At 45.9% G+C, this 23,094-nt stretch overlaps 1 protein-coding gene and 3 pseudogenes across 6 annotated transcripts in view; 1 reads left to right on the plus strand and 3 right to left on the minus strand.

Annotated features, from left to right (window-relative positions):
* The window catches only part of TFCP2 (transcription factor CP2), a 69,649-nt gene that overhangs the window by 38,781 nt on the left and 7,774 nt on the right, over positions 1 to 23,094 (minus strand). Inside the window, exon 1 of one of the 6 annotated variants that reach the window (XM_089308364.1) lies at positions 6,681 to 6,849. The exons of 4 other annotated variants lie outside the window; for them this stretch is intronic. In XM_089308364.1, coding sequence (XP_089164490.1) covers positions 6,681 to 6,700 — 20 coding nt within the window. In that variant the 5' untranslated portion in view covers positions 6,701 to 6,849. Of the gene's footprint in view, positions 1 to 3,356; positions 3,431 to 6,680; positions 6,850 to 23,094 lie in introns of those variants that run through there. One more of the 6 variants, XM_089308361.1, reaches the window with a different exon arrangement.
* LOC127491096 (cytochrome c oxidase subunit 7B, mitochondrial pseudogene) lies at positions 7,327 to 7,998 on the minus strand (annotated as a pseudogene).
* Positions 8,637 to 9,070, plus strand: LOC100347224 (small nuclear ribonucleoprotein Sm D2 pseudogene; annotated as a pseudogene).
* On the minus strand, positions 18,601 to 18,701 carry LOC127491195 (U6 spliceosomal RNA; annotated as a pseudogene).

A 23,094-nucleotide genomic window follows, 5' to 3' on the forward strand; every position in this document is an offset into this window, starting at 1 on the left:
TGTTCCTTCAGCTAGATGTTCTTCTTAGATGTTCCTCGTGAATGCCGTCTCTCTCCTCCTTTATAGTCCTCCTCCGCCAATCCCAACTCGGCTGCCCACACGCCGAGTACGCTGCTCTCCAATCAGGAGCAAGTCCTACAGTTTATTGGTTGAACTGGAGGCAGCTGTGCAGAAGCTGTTTACTTCTCTCCCAGCGCCATATTGTGGGAGAGCAGATGCATAGAATAAGTCTTAATTCCAGTAACTCAGTCCAGTCCGGGCTGCTCCCCACAACCAATCCTTTTCATTTCTGCTTTCTTCAGCTCTTTTCTGTCTATAAAACCAAGTTCTTGGGGTTGGCTCTGTGGTGTAGTGAATGGAGCCGCCATGTGCAGTGCTGGCATCTCATATGGGCAACGGTTTGAGTCCCTGCTGCTCCACTTCGGATCCAGCTCTCTGCTGTGGCCTGGGAAAGCAGCAGAAGATGGCCCAAGTCCTTGGACCCCTACACCCGCATGGGAGATCCGAAAGAAGGTCCCGGCTCCTGGCTTCAGATGGGCACAGCTCCGGCCATTGTGGCCAACTGGGGAGTGAACCAGCAGATGAAAGATCTTGATCTCTCTCTCTCTCTCTCTCTGCCTCTCCTCTCTGTGTAACTCTGACTTTCAAATATATAAATAAATCTCAAAAAAAAAAAAAAAGTTCTTCTGCTTAACTCATCAGGACACTGACTGGATTTTGTGGAATGAAGTATTACCAGTCAAGATCTTAAGCTCAGTCGTCAAAACTGTGTCCTTTGACAGAGGAAAGTAGAGAGATTTCCTGGGATTTGTGGGAAGCATGTAACGTCAGAAGAGAAAAGGTATCTGGCAAGCAGAGATGGCCTGCAAATTTTAGCATGGGCCCAGAGAGATATCTTGACTACCAAGTAAAGGCAAAAATTAGCTTACCTTCTTGGCAGGAGCCCTCTGTCAAAAACAGTGACAAGGCCGGCGCCGCGGCTCACTAGGCTAATCCTCCGCCTAGCGGCGCCGGCACACCGGGTTCTAGTCCCGGTTGGGGCGCCGGATTCTGTCCCGGTTGCCCCTCTTCCAGGCCAGCCCTCTGCTGTGGCCGGGGAGTGCAGTGGAGGATGGCCCAGGTGCTTGGGCCCTGCACCCCATGGGAGACCAGGAAAAGCACCTGGCTCCTGGCTCCTGCCATCGGATCAGCGCGGTGCGCCGGCCGCAGCGCGCCAGCCGCGGCAGCCATTGGAGGGTGAACCAACGGCAAAGGAAGACCTTTGTCTCTCTCTCTCTCACTGTCCACTCTGCCTGTCCAAAAAAAAAAAAAAACAACAACAACAACACAGTGACAAAAGAATTCTGCTACTGAGAAATTTTACTCAACTAAAAAAAGCAGCACACATCATTTTAAAATTTTTCCTTGCTAATTATTTTACCCAGAAGGCAAAAGAAATGAGTAGGGCTTTAACTGTGAGCCTAACTCGAACAAGAAATTGATCAGAAAAGTAGTGGGGCATCAAAGAAAGCAAAGAAGCCATAAGGGCAGGAAGGGGAGCAGGGGGCGTGGCCAGAAGTGGCTGCTCAGTTCAGAGAACAGATTTCAAACAGGGGAAGAGACAGGAGCCAAGTCCCTGTTCTGAGATGCTAAAAGGGAAGGCTACAGGACTGAGGTTCTGACAATCCCAAATGAGCTCAGACATGGCAGGCACCATGGCTCACTAGGCTAATCCTCTGCCTGCGGCGCCGGCAGCCCGGGTTCTAGTCCTGGTTGGGGCGCTGGATTCTGTCCTGGTTGCTCCTCTTCCAGTTCAGCTCTCTGCTGTGGCCCGGGAAGGTAGTGGAGGATGGCCCAAGTGCTTGGGCCCTGCACCCACATGGGAGGACCAGGAGGAAGCAACTGGCTCCTGGCTTCGGATCAGTGCAGCGCTGGCTGTAGCAGCCATTTGAGGGGGTGAACCAACGGAGAAAGGAAGACCTTTCTGTCTTGCTCTCTCACCGTCTAACTTTGCCTATCCAAAAAAAAAAAAAAAGAGCTCAGACAGAAGAAAGTTATCTAAACAGAAAGGTCACCGATCAACTCAGAATTAGATCAACATGCACAATACATATAAAAAAGGGAAACAATTTGTTATGGCACCAGTGTATGTAAGAAGGAAGCTTGTGCTGAAGCCCAGAATATACTAAGACTTGCGAAAAAGTTAACAAAGGCACAGGTCCATGTGTGATGCAAATGGTACATGACTAACTACAGAGCTAACATCCAGTTCCTGCGTTTCTTCTAACTTTTCTGTCAAGAAAAATCATCTTGGCAGAACAAAAAGAACAATTAAGAAATGTAGATCAATGACCAATATACATTCAGGAGACGATCAACCTCTGCCTCTTATTCCAGCTGAATGAAAATGTCCTGGATGAATTCTCTTTGGGGAGAATTAAAGCACCCGGGCTGGCGCCGTGGCTCACTAGGCTAATCCTCCGCCTGCGGCACCACACTCCGGATTCTAGTCCCATTTGGGGTGCCGGATTCTGTCCTGGTTGCTCCTCTTCCAGTCCAGCTCTCTGCTGTGGCTCAGGAAGGCAGTGGAGGATGGCCCAAGTGCTTGGGCCCTGCACCCGCATGGGAGACCAGGAGGGAGCACCTGGCTCCTGGCTTCGGATTGGCGCAGCACTGGCTGTAGCGGCCATTTAGGGGGTGAACCAAGGGAAGGAAGACCTTTCTCTCTGTCTCTCTCTCTCACTGTCTAACTCTGCCTGTCAAAAAAAAAAAAAAAAAAAAGGCATCTTCAGATGTGCACCTGCAGCACTTTGTCAACACAAACTTCATGATTCTAGGAATGACATTATCACATGAACTTTGTCTGTAATACTAATTTTCAAAAGGATGTTAGAATATGTTCTTCATACCTTACACCAAGAATGTTCTCACATAAAGTCCAGGCAAAACTGTAAAACTGGAAATTAAAACAATATTTTCTAGGAGCCAGCACTGCAGCACAGCCAGTTCCCATAGAGCCTGGCAACTGTAGTCCCAGCTGCCACCCATGTGTGAGACCCAGATGGAGTTCCAGGTTCCTGGCTTTGGCCTAGCACAGTCTAGCCCCAATCGTTCTGGCCATCAGGAAGTGAATCAGTGGATGTAAGATCTCTGTCTTGCCCTCTCTGTCACTCTGCCTTTCAAGTAAATAAAACAAATCTTAGAAAGGGGAGGGGGTGCTGGCATTATGACATAGCAGATAAAGCTGTTGCCTGCAGTACTGGTATCCCACACAGGCACCAGTTCTAGTCCCGGCTGCTCCACTTCCAATCCAGCTCTCTGCTATGGCCTGGGAAAGCAGCAGAAGATGGCCCAAGTCCTTGGGTCCCTGCACCCACCTGGGAGACCCGGAAGAAGCTCCTGGCTCCTGGGTTCGGATCGGCACAGCTCCGGCCATTGCAGCCAATTGCAGAGTGAACCATCAGATGGAATACCTCGCTCGCTCGCTCGCTCTCTCTCTCTCTCTTTCTGCCTCTCCTCCTCTCTCTGTGTAACTCTTTCAAATAAATAAATAAATCTTTAAAATAAAAAAGCCAAGTCTTTCAATTATAGTGTTATTAGTATTATTCAGCTATTTAAGAACAAGGATATTATCTACTTAAATAGATAATCAAGCAAACACACAAACTGCCACAGATGGCATATACAGATGGTACTCAGAGAAAATTACTGAGGCCAACACTGTGGTGCAGCAAGTTAAAGTCACGGCCTGCACCACCAGCATCCCATATGGGCACTGGTTCAAACCCTGGCTGCTCCACTTCTGATCCGGCTTCCTGCTGGTATGGCTGGGAAAGCAGCGGAGAATGGCCCAGGTGCTTGGGCCCCTGCACCCATGTCGGGGACCCGGAGGGAGCTCTAGTTCCTGGCTTTAGCCTGACCCAGCCCCAGCATGTTGCAGCCATTTGGGGAATGAACCAGCGGAAGAAAGGACCCCTGTTTCTCTCTTTCTCTCTCTCTCTCTCTCTCTTTCTGTAACTCTTTCAAATAAATCTTTAAAAAAAGAAAATTACTTTGCCTCCAACTCATCCTTTTTGGGCCCTCTCATTTGTAAGCTCAGATAACTCTGCATTGCAAAGAAAAAAAAAATAAGCTGCTAAATCTATTATCCAACATATTTGCACTCAATGCTATCTTTTGGGGAGGTATTTTTGAATTTTTTAATTTATTTGAAAGTCAGACAAAGAGATCACACTCTGTTCACTCCCTAAATGCCCACAAAGTCAGGAACCTGGAGCCCAATCCAGGTCTTCCACATGGGTGGCATGAACCCAGCGACCTGAGCCATCACTGCTGTTCTCCCAAGGTCTGCAAGCAGGAAGCTGCAACGGAGAGCAGAGCCGGGACTCAAACCCAGACACCCCAACTTGATGCGTGGGCATCCCAAGCAGCAGCTTCACCGCAGTGCCATGCACCCACACGTACTGACGGCCAGCTTAAAAACTATAACCCAGGTCCTGATTAAGACAGAAAACAGTTGTAACAAAATATATATACTGTTCAAGTCATCTTCTGCTATACTACTTGTCTACTGCATCACTGAATTCAAAGTGTGGAAAGCATATAACTGTTAGCGGCTCTCGGTAGTGGCTGAACATTAGAATCACCCAGGGAGCTATTAAAAATCCCTTCCAGGCCATATCCCACGTCAATTAATTCAGAATGAGGGGGAGGGGCTGCTGAGCTAATTACTTGGCGCTGTGTGTTAATAACACAAGGTAATGAGTTTGAACTCTATGTCATCTTTTTCATACCAAGATCTGACTTTAAGGAGGTCCCTAGTGAGTCACCCTGAGACATCACTACAACAGGCAAGGAGTTTGTTCAGGTCTATGCACATCCATCACCTAGACTGGGGTGAAAATACTCAACTTGACCTTGGATTTTCACAACTTTTTTTAAAATCTTTTAGTGTGGCCTACTAAAACTTAGTTCAAACACCTACTTCTGGGTCTCTCTGAAGTGGCAGGGATAGAGGAATGAACAAGTGAAAGATAAAACCCCTTTCCTTAATTTCTATCTGTACAGCAATGAATCAGGCTAAAGTATTCTGCAAACATCTATTATTTTCTGCCTTTCTGGTTTATTGTTTTTACAGTGTTATTAATACCCAAGGAAGCATAAATGAATTATTTTAAAATATATATGTATACTAATAAAAATGATGTAACTCAAAAGGGCCCCAGACATTTCTAGTAGATGTTTATACGACTATGCCCTCAACAGCTAAGCTTCCTCCCCTCCAGGCTGAAACCTGGAACACAGATTACCAAGTGGGACACCAGCACCAGGTAAGCAGTAAAGCAGGCAACACCACGTCTGGACTGCATGCTACCCTGACAGAGCCCCTGGGCCATCTGATGGCCTTTCGCTGGGAATACGGCCTCTGGAACTCTTTTTCAGATCTCAAAACTGGGCATAATGTTCTTGAAGCACTCTAAGAAGTAAGTCATTTTTATCTCTTCAGCAGTTTAAATCAGTTACAAGATACCAGATGTACATGCAATGTATACATCTCAAAGTTCATGAAAAAATAAACTCGATTTCTCTTTTTTCTCCACGAGCCTTCAGGTTTCCCAAAAGAGATCACACTTGTGCTCTGCTGAACTATGCGCCAATGGCCACTTATTTACTTCTATAAGTAATGGGCTTTTATTTTTATCTAGCTTAGAAAGTCACTAAAAACTTGATTTTACAAGCATCTGCTAGCTTTACTTATCTGGCAAGATATAAAGCATCCGACTAGTGTCAGAAACAAATTTACTTCCAGAGAACTTGTAAGATAAGCTTAATCAAAGAAATCGGAGTTAAAAAAAAAAAAAAAGCCACCTGAATTAGCAAAACCCGACCTCAGGAGACTTGCCAGGGCTGGGCCTGTTTCCTCAGTTTTTTTCCATACACTACAGGATTAGCCCTTACCAGCCCACAGATCTCATTAAAACACTGCTAATTGAAAACATCACCTGTGGCATCATTAGTATTGGGCTCTTTCATCAAATTTTTGAAATCACTGACTATTCACATTCAGAAGAAAAAAATGGCAACTTGCAACACATTCATGAGCTATATATTCCAGGGAATCCGACAATTCTGATAAAGACAGTAGAACTCTCATTTCAGTATTAAAAAATCTGTATCCAGGTAAGGGTGTTTGGCACAGCAGTGAAGTCATCACTTGCAATGCCTGCTTCTCATATTGGAGTGCCTGAGCTGGAATCCTGGCTTTGCTTCCAATTCCAGCTTCCTGATAACATGCACCTGGGAGGCAGCAGGTGATGGCCCAAGAAGCTGGGTCCCTGCCATACACATGGGAGACCTTGGCCGGCACCGCGTCTCACTTGGCTAATCTTCTGCCTGCAGCGGCGGCACCCTGTAGCGGCCATTTGGGGGGTGAACCAACGGAAAAAGGAAAACCTTTCTCTCTGTCTCACTCTCTCACTCTCTAACTCTGACTGTCAAAAAAAAAAAAAAAAAAAAAAAAAGCACATGGGAGACCTAGATTGAGTTCTGAGCTCCTGACTTCAGCCTGGCCCAGACCCAGGTGTTGCAGACATTTGGGGAGTGAACCAGAGAAAGATCTCTCTCTCTCTCTGCCTTTCAAATAAAATAAAAATAAATCAAAAATTTTAAAATATTCAAGGGCATAGCGGGTTAAGGCCCACCTGCAGCACCAGCATCCCATATGTCTCCTGTTTGAGTCTGGCCTGCTCCAGATCAATCCAGCCCTCTGCTATGGCCTGGGAAAGCAGCAGAGGATGGCCCAAGTGCTTGGGCCCTGTACCCACGTGGGAGACCCGGAAGAAGCTCCTGGTTCCTGGCTTTGCAGCCATTTGGGAAGAGAATCAGCAGATGGAAGACCTTTCTCTCTCTTTGCCTCTACCTCTCCCTTTCTGTATCTCTGCCTTTCAAATAAAGAAATCAATTCTTTTAAAGATGTCCCCCAGCTCATGGGTTTGGACGTATTTTTCCCATGCAGTCAGGCTTCCTCATCACGACCAAGCATCCATCACCTCTGCAGCCCCTGCAATTGACTGTCGCTCAGCCCACCCTTCCCTCTCACACCTGCCATCAAGCAGGATCAGCTCTTCCCTGCACTCAATGCCAGGCAGGCAGTTTCCTGCTTTTAAGGCTTTTAACTACAGAGGACTTCTGAGAGAGTCCTGTAAGAACAAGAGTGCTAGTCCTGCGAGATGATGAACAGGCTTCAGCTGCCCCTTCCCACGTGTGCTCATGGTCGGTAGCAGAGCTCCGGAGGATTTCTCCCTCAGACCAAATCTTTTTGTTTGGTTTTGAAGATTTCTAATGTACTTTATTTCTTCAACAATGCTGTATTTTAATGGGTATGGTGCTTTTACTTGGCATCAGTTAGGAGCTGGTTTTGAAACAATTCAATATTACACACCAGCTGGGACGATTACTGACCTCGCCATTCCTTTGGGGTGACTCCGCCAACAGGGGACAGGTTCCATTCTGTTCCAATATGAGTGCTGCATATGTCCATACAGCAATACAGAATGCAGCTCCACCAGCTAATACAACATGAACATATCTGCCATGAAAATCGAGTGTACATTTCTGGTGACTGCTTTGCCACTGTTTCCTGACTGCTTCGAGCTTGGAGGTGACTCAGCGCATTTCCGACAAAGGAAACATGGTGAAGCCGTGAAGCTGAAGATAGAACTGCAGCAACTGTAGCTACTATTTTGTTGAAAGTTCGTTCCAAATACCTTGCACAAAGAAATGGCCTCTAAGTTAGTTCCTAGAGATGTCCCCTACAGACCTAATGATGCAACCAAAACAGAACTGTTATTTGCCTCATTTTTACAGATAGAGATAGTCAATTTGCATTTCTAAGGATATGCAGAGCAGAAGGTACCCGGTTCACTGGCTGCAACAGCCAGCATTGGGCCATGCCAAACCCAGGAGCCAGGATCTCTACCTGTCTCCTACATGAGGCAGGAACCCACGCACTTGGACCATCTTCAGTTGTTTTCCCGGGCACATTAGCAGGAGGATGGATCACAGGCAGAGCAATCAGGACCCAAGATGGGATGCCAGCATCAGAAGCAGCAGTCTAACCCACTGCACCACAATTCTGGCCCCAATAACTAACTTTTTTATCATTAGAAACATAAATACATAATATGTATATGTAAATCTTCCAATTTGCTGCCAGAGTAACCTTTTTAAAATGTATATCTAATGTCACTTCTCTGTTTACAAGGCTTCAGTGGCTTCCCAATGCAATCATAACAAAGTGCTAGCTCCACAAGATCCCAAAGCCCTTCAAAACTGGGCCCATGTAGAAGAGGGTATTTAGCCTAGTGATTAAGACACCTGTGTCCCAAATCAAATGCCTACATTTAATTCTGTCAGGTAGATGATATCTTGGGTCCCTGTCATCCACATGGGAGACCCAGATGGAGCTCTTGGCTCCTAGCTTTGGCCTGGCCCAGCCCAGGCTCTTGCCAGCATTTGAAGAGTAAACCAGCAGATGAAAGTTATCTCCCTCTCTGTCACTGTACCTTTCAAATCAGTTAATCAATCAATCAAAAGAAAGGTATTGAGAAGCAACGCGGAGGTTGGAGTGAGAGTGACCCGAACGCGTGACCGGCACCATGAGCCTCCTCAACAAGCCCAAGAGCGAGATGACCCCCGAGGAGCTGCAGAAGCGGGAGGAGAAGGAGTTCAACACGGCCCGCTCTCCGTGCTCACGCAGTCGGTCAAGAACAACACCCAGGTGCTCATCAACTGTCGCAACAACAAGAAGCTGCTGGGCCGCGTGAAGGCCTTCGACAGGCACTGCAACATGGTGCTGGAGAACGTGAAGGAGATGTGGACCGAGGTCCCCAAGAGTGGCAAGGGCAAGGAGAAGTCCAAGCCGGTCAACAAGGACCACTACATCTCCAAGATGTTCCTGCGCGGGGACTCATCGTGGTGCTACGCAACCCGCTCATCGCCGGCAAGTAGGGCCGGCCCCGCCCCGCTCCCATGTCAATAAAGCCCGTGTGTGTTTTCTAAACAAAACCAAAAAAAAAAAAAAAAAAGAAGAAGGAAGGAAGGAATTACCCTCTAACACTATGTATGGCTATTTATGCAGTTCATACTAATGCGATGATATCAACCAATTTATTTCTGTGAAAGAACTTGAAAAGGACTCAAAACCACAATGGCTGGGACTGGTCCAAGAGTAAGCCAGGCACCTGAAATTCCATCTGGATCCTCCATGTGAGTGGCAGGGGCCCAAGCATTTACTTTCCCAGACGCATTAGCAGGCAGCTGGATCGGAAGTGGAGCAGCCGGGACTCTGATATGACCTAATGAGCCACAAGGTCAGCCCCATGTTGAATGTTTTTAAAGGGTATTACACTTTGTCAAATGCTGTATCTGCATCAATTAAGATGACTGATTTCTTCCTTCATTCTCTTAACGCAGTACCTCACCTTGATCAGTTTTTAATTTCATCGCATTTTTAAAAATTTATCCAACAGGAGGGAAAATAGAGAGCTTGTGAGACATGGTGCACACACTCCCACCCACTCATTTACTCCCCAAATGCCTAGGAGCCAGGAATTCCACGCAGATCTCCCACATGGGTGACAGGAACCAATCTCTGGAGCCATCACCATGGCCTCCTGTGTCTGCATTAGTAGAAAGCTGGAGCTGGAGCTGTGTATACAATCTAGGTATCCTAATGTGGCATGCAGATGACGTAACTAGTGCCTTAACAATCAGGCCAAACACCCACTGCTACTACGTTTGTATTTGAAAGGCATACTATCAGAAAAACAGCTGCAAATGCACTGGTTCACTCCCTAAAACCTGCAACGGCTGAGGCTGGGCCAGGGGTCAAAGAAGGAAACCAAGTGGGATTTATTCTTGCATTACAAGGGTGGTTCAACAAATGAAAATTGATAAACGTAAGGGACATTTAGTCTAGTGGTTAAAAAGCCCGTACTGGGCCAGCGCCACAGCTCACTTGGCTAATCCTCCACCTGCAGCACCGGCACCCCGAGTTCTAGTCCCGGTTGCTCCTTTTCCAGTCCAGCTCTCTGCTGTGGCCCAGGAAGGCAATAAAGGACGGCCCAAGTGCTTGGGCCCTGCACCTGCATGGGAGACCAGGAGGAAGCACCTGGCTTCTGGCTTCAGATCGGCACAGTGCGCCGGCCGTAGAGGCCATTTTGGGGGTGAACCAATGGAAGGAAGACCTTTCTCTCTGTCTCTCTCTCTCTGTCTAACTCTGCCTGTCAAAAAAAATAATAAAAATTAAAAAAAAGAAGAAAGAAAAAAGAAAAAGCCCGTACTGGAGCACCTGGCTTTGATTCCTGGCTCCAACTCTTGCCTCCAGCTTCTGCCAATGCAGATCCTGGGAGGCAGCAGTACCGGCTCACTTAATAGGACTCCTGCCACACACACGAGAGACCTGCATGGTATTCTGGCTCCCTTCTCTGACCCTGGCCCAACCTCAGCTGTAATATGTTTATAGAGCTTTAGCACCAAAGCTTTGATTTGCTATGCTAACCTCAAGGAAACAGTTAAGGATGTTCCTGCTTCTTCAATTTTTTGGAAACGTTTGAAAACAACCAGTGTTAGTTCTTTAGATGCTGGTAGAATTCACCATTGAAGCATTCAGATCCAGAGATTTCTCAGAAAAACAAAAATGTTTTAAATATTTACTCATTTATTTGAAAGGCAGAGAGAAAAGCAGGAGGCAAGTAGACAAAAGAGAGATATCCTCCATCTGCTGGTTCACTTCCTAAATGGACACAAGAGCCAGGGCTTGGCCAGACCAAAACCAGGAGTCAGGAATTCCATCCTGGTCGCCCATATGAGTAGCAGGGGCTCAGGTATTGTGCAGTTTTCCCAATATATAATAATGCTGCCTTTCCAGGCTCATTAGCAGGAAGGGATCAGAAACAGAGCAGTGGAGACTTGAACAGTCACTCCAATGGCAAGTGTGGCAAGCAGCAACTTAACCCAACAACACTGGCCCTAGGAACCTTTTGTTTAATGATGAAATCTCCTTACTAGTTATAGGCCTTTTTTTAATTTTCTTCTTTTTCCTAATTCTTCATAGACTTTTTTTTTAAAGATTTATTTATTTATTTATTTATTTGAAAGTCAGAGTTACATAGAGAGAGGAGACAGAGAGAGAGGTCTTCCATCTGCTGGTTCACTCCCCAGATGGCCGCAACAGCTGGAGCTGTGCTGATCCAAAGCCAGGGGCCAGGAGCTTCTTCTGAGTTTCCTACGCCGGTGCAGGGGCCCAAGGACTCGGGCCATCTTCTACTGCTTTCCCAGGCCATAGCAGAGAGCTGAATTGGAAGTGGGGCAGCCAGGACTTGAACCAATGCCCATACGGGATGCCGGCACTGCAGGCAGGGGGCTTTACCAACTACACCACAGTGCTGGCCATATGTAGATTTTCTATTTCTAGGTTTTGTGTTTCTAGGAATTTTTCTACTTCATCCAGGCTACCCAACTGGTTGTTGTGCAATTCATTACAATACTCTGTTCTAATCATTTTTTTTCCATACAACTAGTAGTAATAATTCCAACAATAATTCCAATAATTTACATCTTAGTATTTTAATAATTTGAATCTTTTTTCTTAGTCCATCTAGCTAAAGGTCTGTCAGTCTTGATCTTTTTGAAGAACTTTTGGTTTCACTGTAAATTTCTTTTTATAAATTAAAAATTTATTTTATTTATTTGCAAGGCAGTTACAGAGAGAGAGGGAAAGACTGAGAGAGGTATCTTCCATCTGCCAGTTCACTTCCCAAATGGCCATGATGGTTGGGGCTGGGCCAGGCTGAAGCCAGGAGACCAGAACGCCATGTAGGTCTTCCATGTGTGGGGCAAGGGTCCAAAGCACTGCTTTCCCAGGCGTTATCAGCAAGCAGCTGGGTCTGAAGTGAAGCAGCCGGAATTCGAATTGATGCTCACAAGGGATGCCAGTGCCCCAGGCAGCGGCCTCACTGCTGCACGACTTCACTGGCCCCATCTCTGTTCTCACCTTTGCTATTTCTCTGCTTCTGCTGGCTTTGTGCTCAGTTTGATTCTCTCTGGTTCTTTAAGTTGTAAAGTTGTTGATGTGAGATCTTTCTTGTTCCTTAATGTAAGCACTTACCAGTGTAAATTTCCCTGAGCACTGCTCTCTCTGTGTCCCGTAAGTTTTGATATGTTGTGGTTTTGTTTTCATTTGTCTCTCAGGACTTCCCCTCAATCCACTGTTCATTTAAACAGGTATTGTTTAATTTCCACAAATTCCCAAATTTCCCATCTTCCTTCTGTTACTGATTTCCTGTGGTGTTCACAGAACATACTCTGTATGCTGTCTATCATTTAAAATCTAATGACGGGGCCAGCGCTGTGGTGTAGCACAGGTAAAGCTACCGCCTTCAGTGCCAGCATCCCAAATGGGCTCCCAGTTCTAGTCCCGGCTGTTCCACTTCCAATCCAGCTCTCTGCTATGTCCTAGAAAAGCAGTAGAAGATGGCCCAAGTCCTTGGGCCCCTGCACCAGTGTGTGAGACCCCGAAGCTCCTGGCTTCTGGCTTCAGATCGGTGCAGCTCTGGCCATTGCAGCCAACTGGGCAGTGAACCAGCAGATGGAAGACCTCTCTCTTTGCCTCTCTTTCTCTATGTAACTCTTTCAAATAAATAAATCAATCTTTAAAAAATAAAATGGATTGAGACTTGATTTGTAACCTAGCATATGGTCTAGCCTAGAAAATGTCCCATGTTGGGGCCAGTGCTGTGACATCATGGGTGAAGCTGTCGCCTGCAGTGCCGGCATCCCATTTGGGCGCTGGACTGAGTCCCAGCTGCTCCACTTCCGATCCAGCTCTCTGCTATGGCGTGGGACAGCAGTAGAAGATGGCCCAAGTCCTTGGGCCCCAGCACCCACACGGGAGACCTGGAAGAAACTCCTGGCTCCTGGCTTCAGATTGGCACAGCTGAGGCCATTGCGTCCAATTGGGGAGTGAACCAGCGGATAGAATCTCTCTCACTCCCTGCCTCTCCTTCTCTCTCTCTGTAACTCTGACTTTCAAATAGATAAATAAATCTTTTAAAAAAAAGTCCCATGTACACTTAAGAAGAATGTGTATTCTGTTATTGTTGGCCACAATGTTCTCTATGTCTGATTAGTTGCTTTATTGTTTTATTCTAGCCTTGTTTCCTTATTTGTGTCTTGTTGTTTTATCTATTATTGAGAATGGAATACTGATACAACTAATGACTTTTTTTTTAAGAGGAAAACAGAGAAAAAACAACAACAACAACACTTCAATTTGCTGGCTCACTCCCCACAATGCCCATGACTGGGTCAGGCCAGAGCCAGGAACTGGGAACTCAATCCAGGTCTCCTACATGGTGGCAGGAACTCAACCAGTTTAGCCACCTCCTGCTGCTTCACAGGGTGTGCATGAGCAGGAAACTGGAGACAGGATGCACACCTGGGTTGATCTGGGAAGTCAAATGCTTTCCCTTCAACTATTGTAGAATTCTTTCTTATTTCAGTTCTGTCAATTTGTGCTTCATATACTATGATGGTCTGTTATTAGATGCGTAAATGTTTACAACTATTATATGTTTTTGCTGTATTGAACCTTTTACTTATGTCCTTCTTTGTTGCTTATAATCTTTTCAAATGTAAAGTCTACCTTGTTGGATATGAGTATAGACAACTCTCATTTTCTTCTGGTTACCATTTGCACTGAATATCTTTTGCCATATTTTCAGTTTCAGCCTATTTGTATTTTGGATTTTTTGTGGGTGGCATAAAGTTGGACTTCAAAAAATTCCAAATTTCAAAAAAATTTTGGGGACCAGTGTTGTGGCACAGTGAGTAAAGGCATGCTTGTAATGCCAGCATCCCATCAGAGTTCGAGACCCAGCTACTCTGCTTCCGATACAGCGCCCTGCTAATGTGCCAGGGAAGGCAGTGAAAAACGGCCCAAGTGCTTGGGCCTCTGCCACTCATGTGGGAATTTCAGTATAGAATTCCTGGCTCCTGGCTCCAGCCTGGCCCAGCCCTGGCTGTGGCAGCCATCTGGGGAGTGAACCAGCAGATGGACAATCTCTGTCTCTATCACTCTGCCTTTCAAATAAATTAATAAATAAATCTTTAAAGAAAAAACTCCATTTTGTCAATCTCTGCTTTTTGTTTGGAGAGGATAAACCATTTACATATGAAGTGATTACTAGGAAGAGACTTCTATCATTTTGCTATTTGTTTTCTTATTTGGGCCTTATAATTTCCATCGCTCATTCCTACGTTACTGTTTTCTTGTGTATCTTTATTAATTCTATAGTCAAACATTTAAATTCTTCTCTCATTTCCTTTTGTGTATGCATTTTTAAGAAAAAGCACTTGTTAAGGAGCTGGCATTGTGGCACAACAGGTTAAACTACTGCTCCTATTGCCAGCATCCCATATCAGAGTACCAGTTCAAGTTCCAGCTACTCAGCTTATGATTCAGCTTCCTGCTTGTGGGCATGGGAAGGCAGCAAGAACTGCCCAAGAGCTTAGGCTCCTGCCACCCATGTGGAGACCAGGATGGAGTTCTTGGTTCCTGGCTTCAGCCTGGCCCAGACCTGGCTGCTGTTACCAGCTGGGGAGTGAACCAGCAGATGCAAGATCTTTCATCTCTCCTACTTTGTCACTTTCCCTTTCAAATAAATATATTTTAATTATTTATTTTATTTATTTGAAAAGCAGAGACAGAGAAAGAGATCTCCCATTCACTGATTCACTCTTTCAAATGCCCACAACAGCCAGGGCTAGAAGGCCCAAAGCCAGGAGCCTGGAACTAAATCCAGGTGTGTCACCTGAGTGGAAGGGACACAAATACTTGAGCCACTATCCGCTGCCTTTTAGCAGCAAGCTGGATCAAGAGGAGACCTGGGACTTGAACCCAGATATTCCCATATCCGATGCTGGCATCCTAGGAAGCGGCCTCACTGCTGTGCCTAACACCCACCCTTCATGTATACTCTAGCTATGTTCTTCATGGTATCAGGGGATCACAGCTGTATCATAAATTCATAATACTAATGTGAATATACACCAGGTTCACTTCAGTAACATACACAAACTCTGCTCCTTTAACAGCTCTGGCCTCACTTCTTTCAGTTGTTGATGGTATAAAATTACATCTTTATACACTGTGCCCAAAATCATAAACTAATGATATTTAATTCATTTATCTCTTAAATTATGTGGAAAATGAAATGTACAGTCACAAGCCAACTATGATCATTCTGCTTCTTAGATTAATAATTGTTTTTATTTCAATGTTAGTCTCAAATCATGTACAAAACAAAAAGGGAAGTTAAACACCATCACTACCACAATACTTACCTGTGTACTTACTTTACTGAGATTTTTAATTCTTCATACAACTTGTTTGGTTGTGGTTTTTTTTTTTGTTTTTTTTTTTTTTGTTTGTTTTTTTGTTTTTTGTTTTTGACAGAGTGGACAGTGAGAGAGAGACAGAGAGAAAGGTCTTCCTTTGCCGTTGGTTCACCCTCCAATGGCCGCCACGGCCGGCGCCCTGCGGCCTGCGCACCGCGCTGATCCGATGGCAGGAGCCAGGTACTTATCCTGGTCTCCCATGGGGTGCAGGGCCCAAGCACTTGGGCCATCCTCCACTGCACTCCCGTGCCACAGCAGAGAGCTGGCCTGGAAGAGGGGCAACCAGGACAGAATCCGGCGCCCCGACCGGGACTAGAACCTGGTGTGCCAGCGCCGCTAGGCGGAGGATTAGCCTGTTGAGCTGCGGCGCTGGCCCATACAACTTTTTTTTTTTTAAGATTTATTTTTATCTACTTGAAAGAATTACAGAGAGGTAGACAGATCTTTCATCTGCTGGTTTACTCCCCAAATGGCCACAATGGCGGGAGCTGAGCCGATCCGAAGCCAGGATCCAAGAGCTTCTTCCGGGTCTCCCACATGGGTGCAGGGACTCAAGGACTTGGGCCATATTCTACTCCTTTCTCAGTCCTTTCCCAGGCCATAGCAGAAAGCTGGATCAGAAGTAGAGCAGTCAGGACTAAAACCAGCGCCCACATGGGATGCCGGCACTTCAGGCCAGGGCTTTAACCTCTGCGCCACAACGCCAGTCCTGTTCATACAACTTTTTTTTTTGTTGTTGACAGGCAGAGTGGACAGTGAGAGAGAGAGAGACAGAGACAGAGAGAAAGGTCTTCCTTTTCCGTTGGTTCACCCTCCAATGGCCGCTGCGGCCAGCACACCGCGCTGATCTGAAGCCAGGAGCCAGGTGCTTCTCCTGGTCTCCCATGCGAGTGCAGGGCCCAAGTACTTGGGCCATCCTCCACTGCACTCCCGTGCCACAGCAGAGAGCTGGACTGGAAGAGGAGCAACCGGGACAGAATCCGGAACCCTGACCAGGACTAGAACCCGGGGTGCCAGCGCCGCAGGCGGAAGATTAGCCTAGTGAGCTGCAGAGCCAGCCTCATACAACTTTAAGTTACTGCCTAGTATCCTTTCATTTCAATCTGTAGGACTCCCTTTGAGAATTCCTACAGGACAGGTAACAAACTCCCTCAGTTTTTGTTTATTTGAGAACATAATAATTTCCCCCTCACTTTTTTTTTTTTTTTGACAGGCAGAGTTAGTGAGAGAGAGAGGCAGAGAGAAAGGTCTTCCTTTTTCCGTTGGTTCACCCCCCAAGTGGCTGCTATGGCTGGCACACTGTGCCGATCCGAAGCCAGGAGCCAGGTGCTTCCTCCTGGTCTCCCATGCAGGTGCAGGGCTCAAGCACTTGGGCCATCCTCCACTGCACTCCCGGGCCACAGCAGAGAGCTAGACTGGAAGAGGAGCAACCGGGACAGAACCGGCACCCCAACCAGGATTAGAACCAGGAGTGCCAGCGCCACAGGCGGAGGATTAGCCAATGAGCCGGAGCACCGGCCATATGAATGCACTGCCTCCTGGCTTCCAAAGTTTCTAAGAAATCTGCTGGGGCCAGCGCTGTGGCATAGCGCATAAAGCTGCCTTGGATGCCTACAGTGCCAGCATCCCATATGGGCAGCAGTTTGAGTCCCAGCTGCTCCACTTCTGATCCAGCTCTCCGCTGTGACCTGGGAAAGCAGTAGAAGATGGCCCAAGGCCTTGGGCACCTGCACTGGCATGGGAGACCCAGAAGAAGCTCCTGGATCCTGGCTTCAGATCGGCAGAGCTCCAACCATTGTAGCCTTTTTGGGGAGTGAACCAACAGATGGAAGACCACTCTCTCTCTCTCCCTCTGCCTCTCTGTAACTCTGACTTTCAAATAAATAAATAAATCTTTTAAAAAAAAGTATTTTAAAGTCTTTAGTATAACCATTATAAGTTCTTTTTCAGGAACAGTGTTGGTTTTTCACTTTGAATGAGTCATATATTCCTGCTTCTTTTCATGCCTTGTAATTACTTTGTTGAAAATTGGGTATTTTATCCAACAACACAGAACCTCCAGAAATTATGTTCTCTCCCTTCCCCCAGGCTTGTGATTTCGTTTCTTACTGCTGTCGGCATCTCTGTGCAGAGGATCAGCCGGAAGTATAAATCTGTCATCTTCTTGGGTCTTTTCTGAGCTTGCACCTTCCCCTGAGTGCACAACAGCTTCTTAATTCCCTGCATATACTGATTTGCCTTTGATTGCACTACTCTTCCACTTCTGGCTCGCAAAAGGGAAAGTAAAGAAAAATGAAGGGAGGAAAATGTGAAGTACCAATCCTTTAAATTTCTCCAACATTGCTTCAAGTGGAACAGAGGATCTTGCAATGAAAGCAGAAGATAGAGCAACACTGGCCTCTGCCTCTTCTGATCACTCACGTGATCAAAAGCAGAAATTATAACCAGAGCACAAACCCCTCATATTTGGAAGACTGCGCCCTTCCTGACCACCCTGGGCCCCACACGCTTTGTGCAAGCTGCTCCGAGGACATGTGCACAGCTGCTGTGAGTCCATGATGAACAGCTGCTACTGGGCTCAACGCTGAAATTAACCACAAGTTACAATCTAACCCTGGATGTAAATTGAAATTAATTCCTCTGGCACTTGCAAGACTTCAGTAAGCTCCAAAGAGTCCTAGCAAACAGATTCCGCCAGTGCTATTTTCTATATGGGGAACAGATTTCTGGTGCTTCCTACTTCAATGTCTTCCCAGAATATTCTCCGAGATATTCTTTTACAGAATAAAACATACAGGCACTTACAAAGGCTTCTATGTAGAAAATAGGATGGAGTGTGTGTGTGTGTGTGTGTGTGTGTGTGAAAGAAAGAGAGAGAGAGAGATTGGAAGTAGAGCTAGGCTCATTAAAATGGCTGTTGAAAATTTGGGACAGAGTCAGAGCAGATGACAGAGCAGTAAACTCTGGGAACATGTTCCTCCATCAAAATGACTACTGAGATGGCAAGAACTGCTTAAAGCAAATGCTTTAGAACTCTGGGTCCAATCAAACACTTGCAGCATCCAAAGGAATGCTTGATAAGAAAAAGACTGGTACATTTTAGTGAATTTCAGCATGTGGTACAGCATCTAACATTCTTCAGCTCCTGTTTAACTGAAATTTTAAAATATGGAACACTTCACGAACTGGTATGCCTTCCTTGCACAGGGGCTATGCTAATCTCTATATGGTTGCAGTTTCAGTGTATGTGCTGAAGTGAGCACTAAACATCTCTGAAAACACCCATGGGTGAAAGAGGGAATCACTAGGGAAATGAGAAAGTACTTTGAAACAAATAGAAGTGAAAACACAAATGCCAAAGCATATTGCATTGAGGGCAATGCTAAGAGGGAAACTTGGGCTTTAAAAGCCTGCATCAAAAACAGAAGGAAGGGAGCCAGAATCATGGGGTAGCAGGTAAAGCCACCTTATGCATCACTGACATTTCACAAGAACACCAGTGTGTGTTCCAGTTGCTCCACTTCCAATCCAGTTCCTGGCTAGTGGCCTGGTAAAAGCAGCAAAAGATGGCCCAAGAGTTTGAGCTCCTGCTACCCATGTGGGAGACCTGGATGAAGTTCCTGGCTTCATCTTTGGCCCGGCACAGCCCTGTGCATTGCGGCCATGTGGGAGGTGAACCAGCGGACAGATGATCTCTTCCGGTCTCTCCCGCTCTGTAACTATTTCAAATGAATAAATAATTTTTAAAAAGGGGAGGGGGGAGCCCTCAGGATCATAATCTAACTTCATACATTAAGGAGATAGAAAAAGAAGCACAAATTATACCCAAAGTCAAAAGAAGGAAGAAAATGGGGCCGGCACTGTGGCGTAGCAGATTAAGCTGCTGCTTGAGACGCCAGCATCCCATAAAGGCACCATTTGAGTCCCAGATGACCTGAGTCCTTGGGCTCCTGTTCCCATGTGCGAGACCCAGATGAAGCCCTAGCTCCTGGCTCCTGGCTTTGGCCTCTCCCAGCTCCAGCCATTGCAACCATTTGGGGAGTGAAACAGCAGATGGAAGATCTCTCTCTCCCTCTCTCTTAACTCTGCCTTTCAAATAAACCTTAAAGGTGGGGGGGAGGGTAATAAATAATAGAAATAAATGAAATACAGATTGTTTTTAAAAGTAAGGAAATGGGACCAATGCTGTGGCATAGCGGGTTAAGCCTCAACCTGCTATGCCTGCACCTGTTTAAGTCCTGGCAGCTCCGATTCCAATCCAGCTCCTGCTAATGGCCTGGGAAAGCAGTGGAGGATGGCCCAAGTGCTTGGGCACCTGCACCCACATGAGAGACTTGGAAGAAGCTCCTGGCTCTTGGCTTCAGATAGACCCAGCTCCGGTCATTGCAGTCAATTGGGGAGTGAACTAGCAGAAGGAAGATTTCTCTCTGTCTCTCCTTCTTTCTATAACTCTGCCTTCAAATAAATAAATAAAGTGAATCCTCTATATATATAAATTCAAAAAATGTAATTTTAAAAAGATAAAGAGAATTAACAAAACCAAAATTCAGTTGTTTAAAAAGATCAACAAAATTGACAAATTCTTAGCAAGACTGATTTGGAAAAAGAGAAGACACAAATCAATAAAACCAGAAATGAGGGCCGGCGCCGTGGCTCAATAGGCTAATCCTCCACCTTGCGGCGCCGGCACACCGGGTTCTAGACCCGGTTGGGGCGCCGGATTCTGTCCCGGTTGCCCCCCTCCAGGCCAGCTCTCTGCTATGGCCAGGGAGTGCAGTGGAGGATGGCCCAGGTGCTTGGGCCCTGCACCCCATGGGAGACCAGGAAAAGCACCTGGATCCTGGCTCCTGCCATCGGATCAGCGCGGTGCGCCGGCTGCAGCGGCGGCCATTGGAGGGTGAACCAACGGCAAAGGAAGACCTTTCTCTCTCTGTCTCTCTCTCTCACTGTCCACTCTGCCTGTCAAAAAAAAAAATAAATAAATAAAAAATAAAACCAGAAATGAAATGGGGGCTATTACTTTGATCTTACAAAAAAAAAAAAAAAAAAAAAGAGAATAAGAGAATACTGTGAACTGTACACCAGCATATTAGATAATTTATGGAACAAATTTCTAGAAACATACAAAGAACCAAAACTGACTCAAGAAGAAATAAAGTCTCAACAACTTCTAACAATACTTCTAATCAATAATAAAATATCTCCCAACCAAGAAAATTTGGGACCAAATGGGCACATGTGTGGAGTCTACCAGTCAAAAAATTAACACTAAACCAACTCAAAGTCCTTCAAAATATAGCAAAGAAAACTGCCTAATATTGATGAGGTCCACATTACCCTGACATCAAAGTTAATAAGATTATCACAAAGAAACTACAAACTAATATCCCTAAAAACAATGTTATTGTTTTATTAACAAACTAATAAACAAAAATCTTCAACAAAATTCTAGCAACAGAATTCAACAGAACATTAAAAAGATTATACACTAAGACCAAATGACATTTGTTCCATGAACGCAAGGGCAGTGCAACACAAAGAGATCAATCAAATGTATAAATCACATATTATCTGTATAGACACAGAAAAGATATTTGACAAAATTCAGTATTTTTTCCACAATAAAAACATCCAGCAAAACCTTTAAGACCTTATGCAAAGTGAATGAGTCAGTCACAAAAGGACAAATATATGATTCCACATAAATGAAGTTCCTAGAGTAGTCAAATTCAGAGACAGAAAGTAGAGTGGTGGATACCAGGGTGTGGGGGGAGAGGATATGGGAGGTTAGTGTTTAATGAGAACAACACTTCAGATTGGGATGATGAAAAGTTCTAGAGATAGATCATGTGATAGCCACACAACAATGTTAATAATGTCACTGAACTACATACATAATAAATATGGTTACCATGGCAAATTTTTATGTTCTGTATATTTTACCACAATAAACATACACACAAATATTCAATGAACCAGGTATAGAACAAAACTCCCTTAATATTAAAGGGACATTTATTAAAAACTCATAGTTCAATAGTGAAAGGCAAAAAGCCTTCCCCTTAAGATCATGAATGAGGGCTGGTGCTGTGGCATAGTGGCCTACGCTTCTGCCTGCACCACCGGAATCCCGTATGGGTACCGGTGCTAGTCCCTGCTGCTCCTCTTCTGAGCCAGCTCTCTGCTATGGCCTGGGAAGGCAGTGGAGGATGGCCCAAGTGCTTGGGCCCCTGCACTTGCGTGGGAGACCTGGATAAAGCTCCTGGCTCTTGGCTTTGGATCATCTCAACTCCGGCCATTGCAGACATTTGGGGAGTAGTGAACCAGCGGATGGAGGACCTCTCTCTGTATCTCTCCCTCTGTCTGTAACTCTGCCTCTCAAATAAACAAAATTTAAAAAAAAAAAATCTGGGCTGGCTCTGTGGCATAGCAGGTAAGGCCGCCGCCTGCGGTGCCAGCATCCCATATGGGCGCCGGTTCAATACCCAGCTACTCCACTTCGAGTCCAGCTCTGGGAAAGCAGAAGTATGCTCCTCTGCTGTGGCCCAGGAAGGCAGTGGAGGATGGCCCAAGTGCTTGGGCCCCTGTACCCATATGGGAGACCAGGGAGAAGCTCCTGGCTCCTGGCTTCAGATCGGCACAGCTCCGGTTGTTGTGGCCATCTGGGGAGTGAACCAGCGAATGGAAGACCTCTCTCTCTCTCTCTGACTCTCCTCTCTCTGTGTAACTGTGACTTTCAAGTAAAATAAATCTTTAAAAAAAATCATGAATGAAACAAAAATAGTTACTTTCTTTTTTTTTTTAAGATTTACTTATTTATTTGAAAGCAGAGTTAACACAGAGAGAGAGAGATCTATCCATTGGTTCACTCCTCAAATGGCAGCAATGACTGTGGCTGGGCCAATCTGAAACCAGGAGCCAGGAGCCTGGCTCCCACTGTACGGCAGCCCAAGCCTTGGGCCATCTTCTGCTGCCTTCCCAGGCACATTAGCAGGGAGCTGGATCAGAAGTGGAACAGCTGGGACTCGAACCACTGCCCAAATGGGACGCCAGTGCTACAGGAGGAGGCTTCACCTTCTACACCATAGTGCCAGCTCCAAAGATGCCTTTTTTTTTTTTTTTTTTTTTTTGGACAGGTGTCAGAGTTAGACAGTGAGAGAGAGAGACAGAGAGAAAGGTCTTCCTTTTTCCATTGGTTCACCTCCCAAATGGCCACTACGGCCAGCATGCTGCGCTGATCCGAAGCCAGAAGCCAGGTGCTTCTCCTGGTCTCCCATGCGGGTGCAGGGCCCAAGCACTTGGACCATCCTCCACTGCCTTCCCGGGCCACAGCGAGGATCAACCGGGACAGAACAGGCACCCCAACCAGGGCTAGAAGCCGGGGTGCCGGCGCCGCAGGTGGAGGATTAGCCTAGTGAGCCGCAGCGCCAGCCAAAGATGCCTACTTTCAATACTGCTATTCAACACAGGATTAAAAATCCTTGCCAGAACAATTAGGCAAGAAAAAAGAAGGCATACAGATTGAAAAGGATGAAAACTATATTTCCATATGACATGAATTTTCATATAAAAAATTCTACAGAATCCACATATACAAAAAAACCAAAACAAATAATAACTTAACTAGAGCTAATAAAAGAGCCACAGGGTATGAGA

This window comes from Oryctolagus cuniculus, chromosome 11 (genome assembly GCF_051225735.1).
Source record: "Oryctolagus cuniculus isolate XC-2025 breed Fujian yellow rabbit chromosome 11, ASM5122573v1, whole genome shotgun sequence".
Lineage (NCBI taxonomy): Eukaryota > Metazoa > Chordata > Mammalia > Lagomorpha > Leporidae > Oryctolagus > Oryctolagus cuniculus.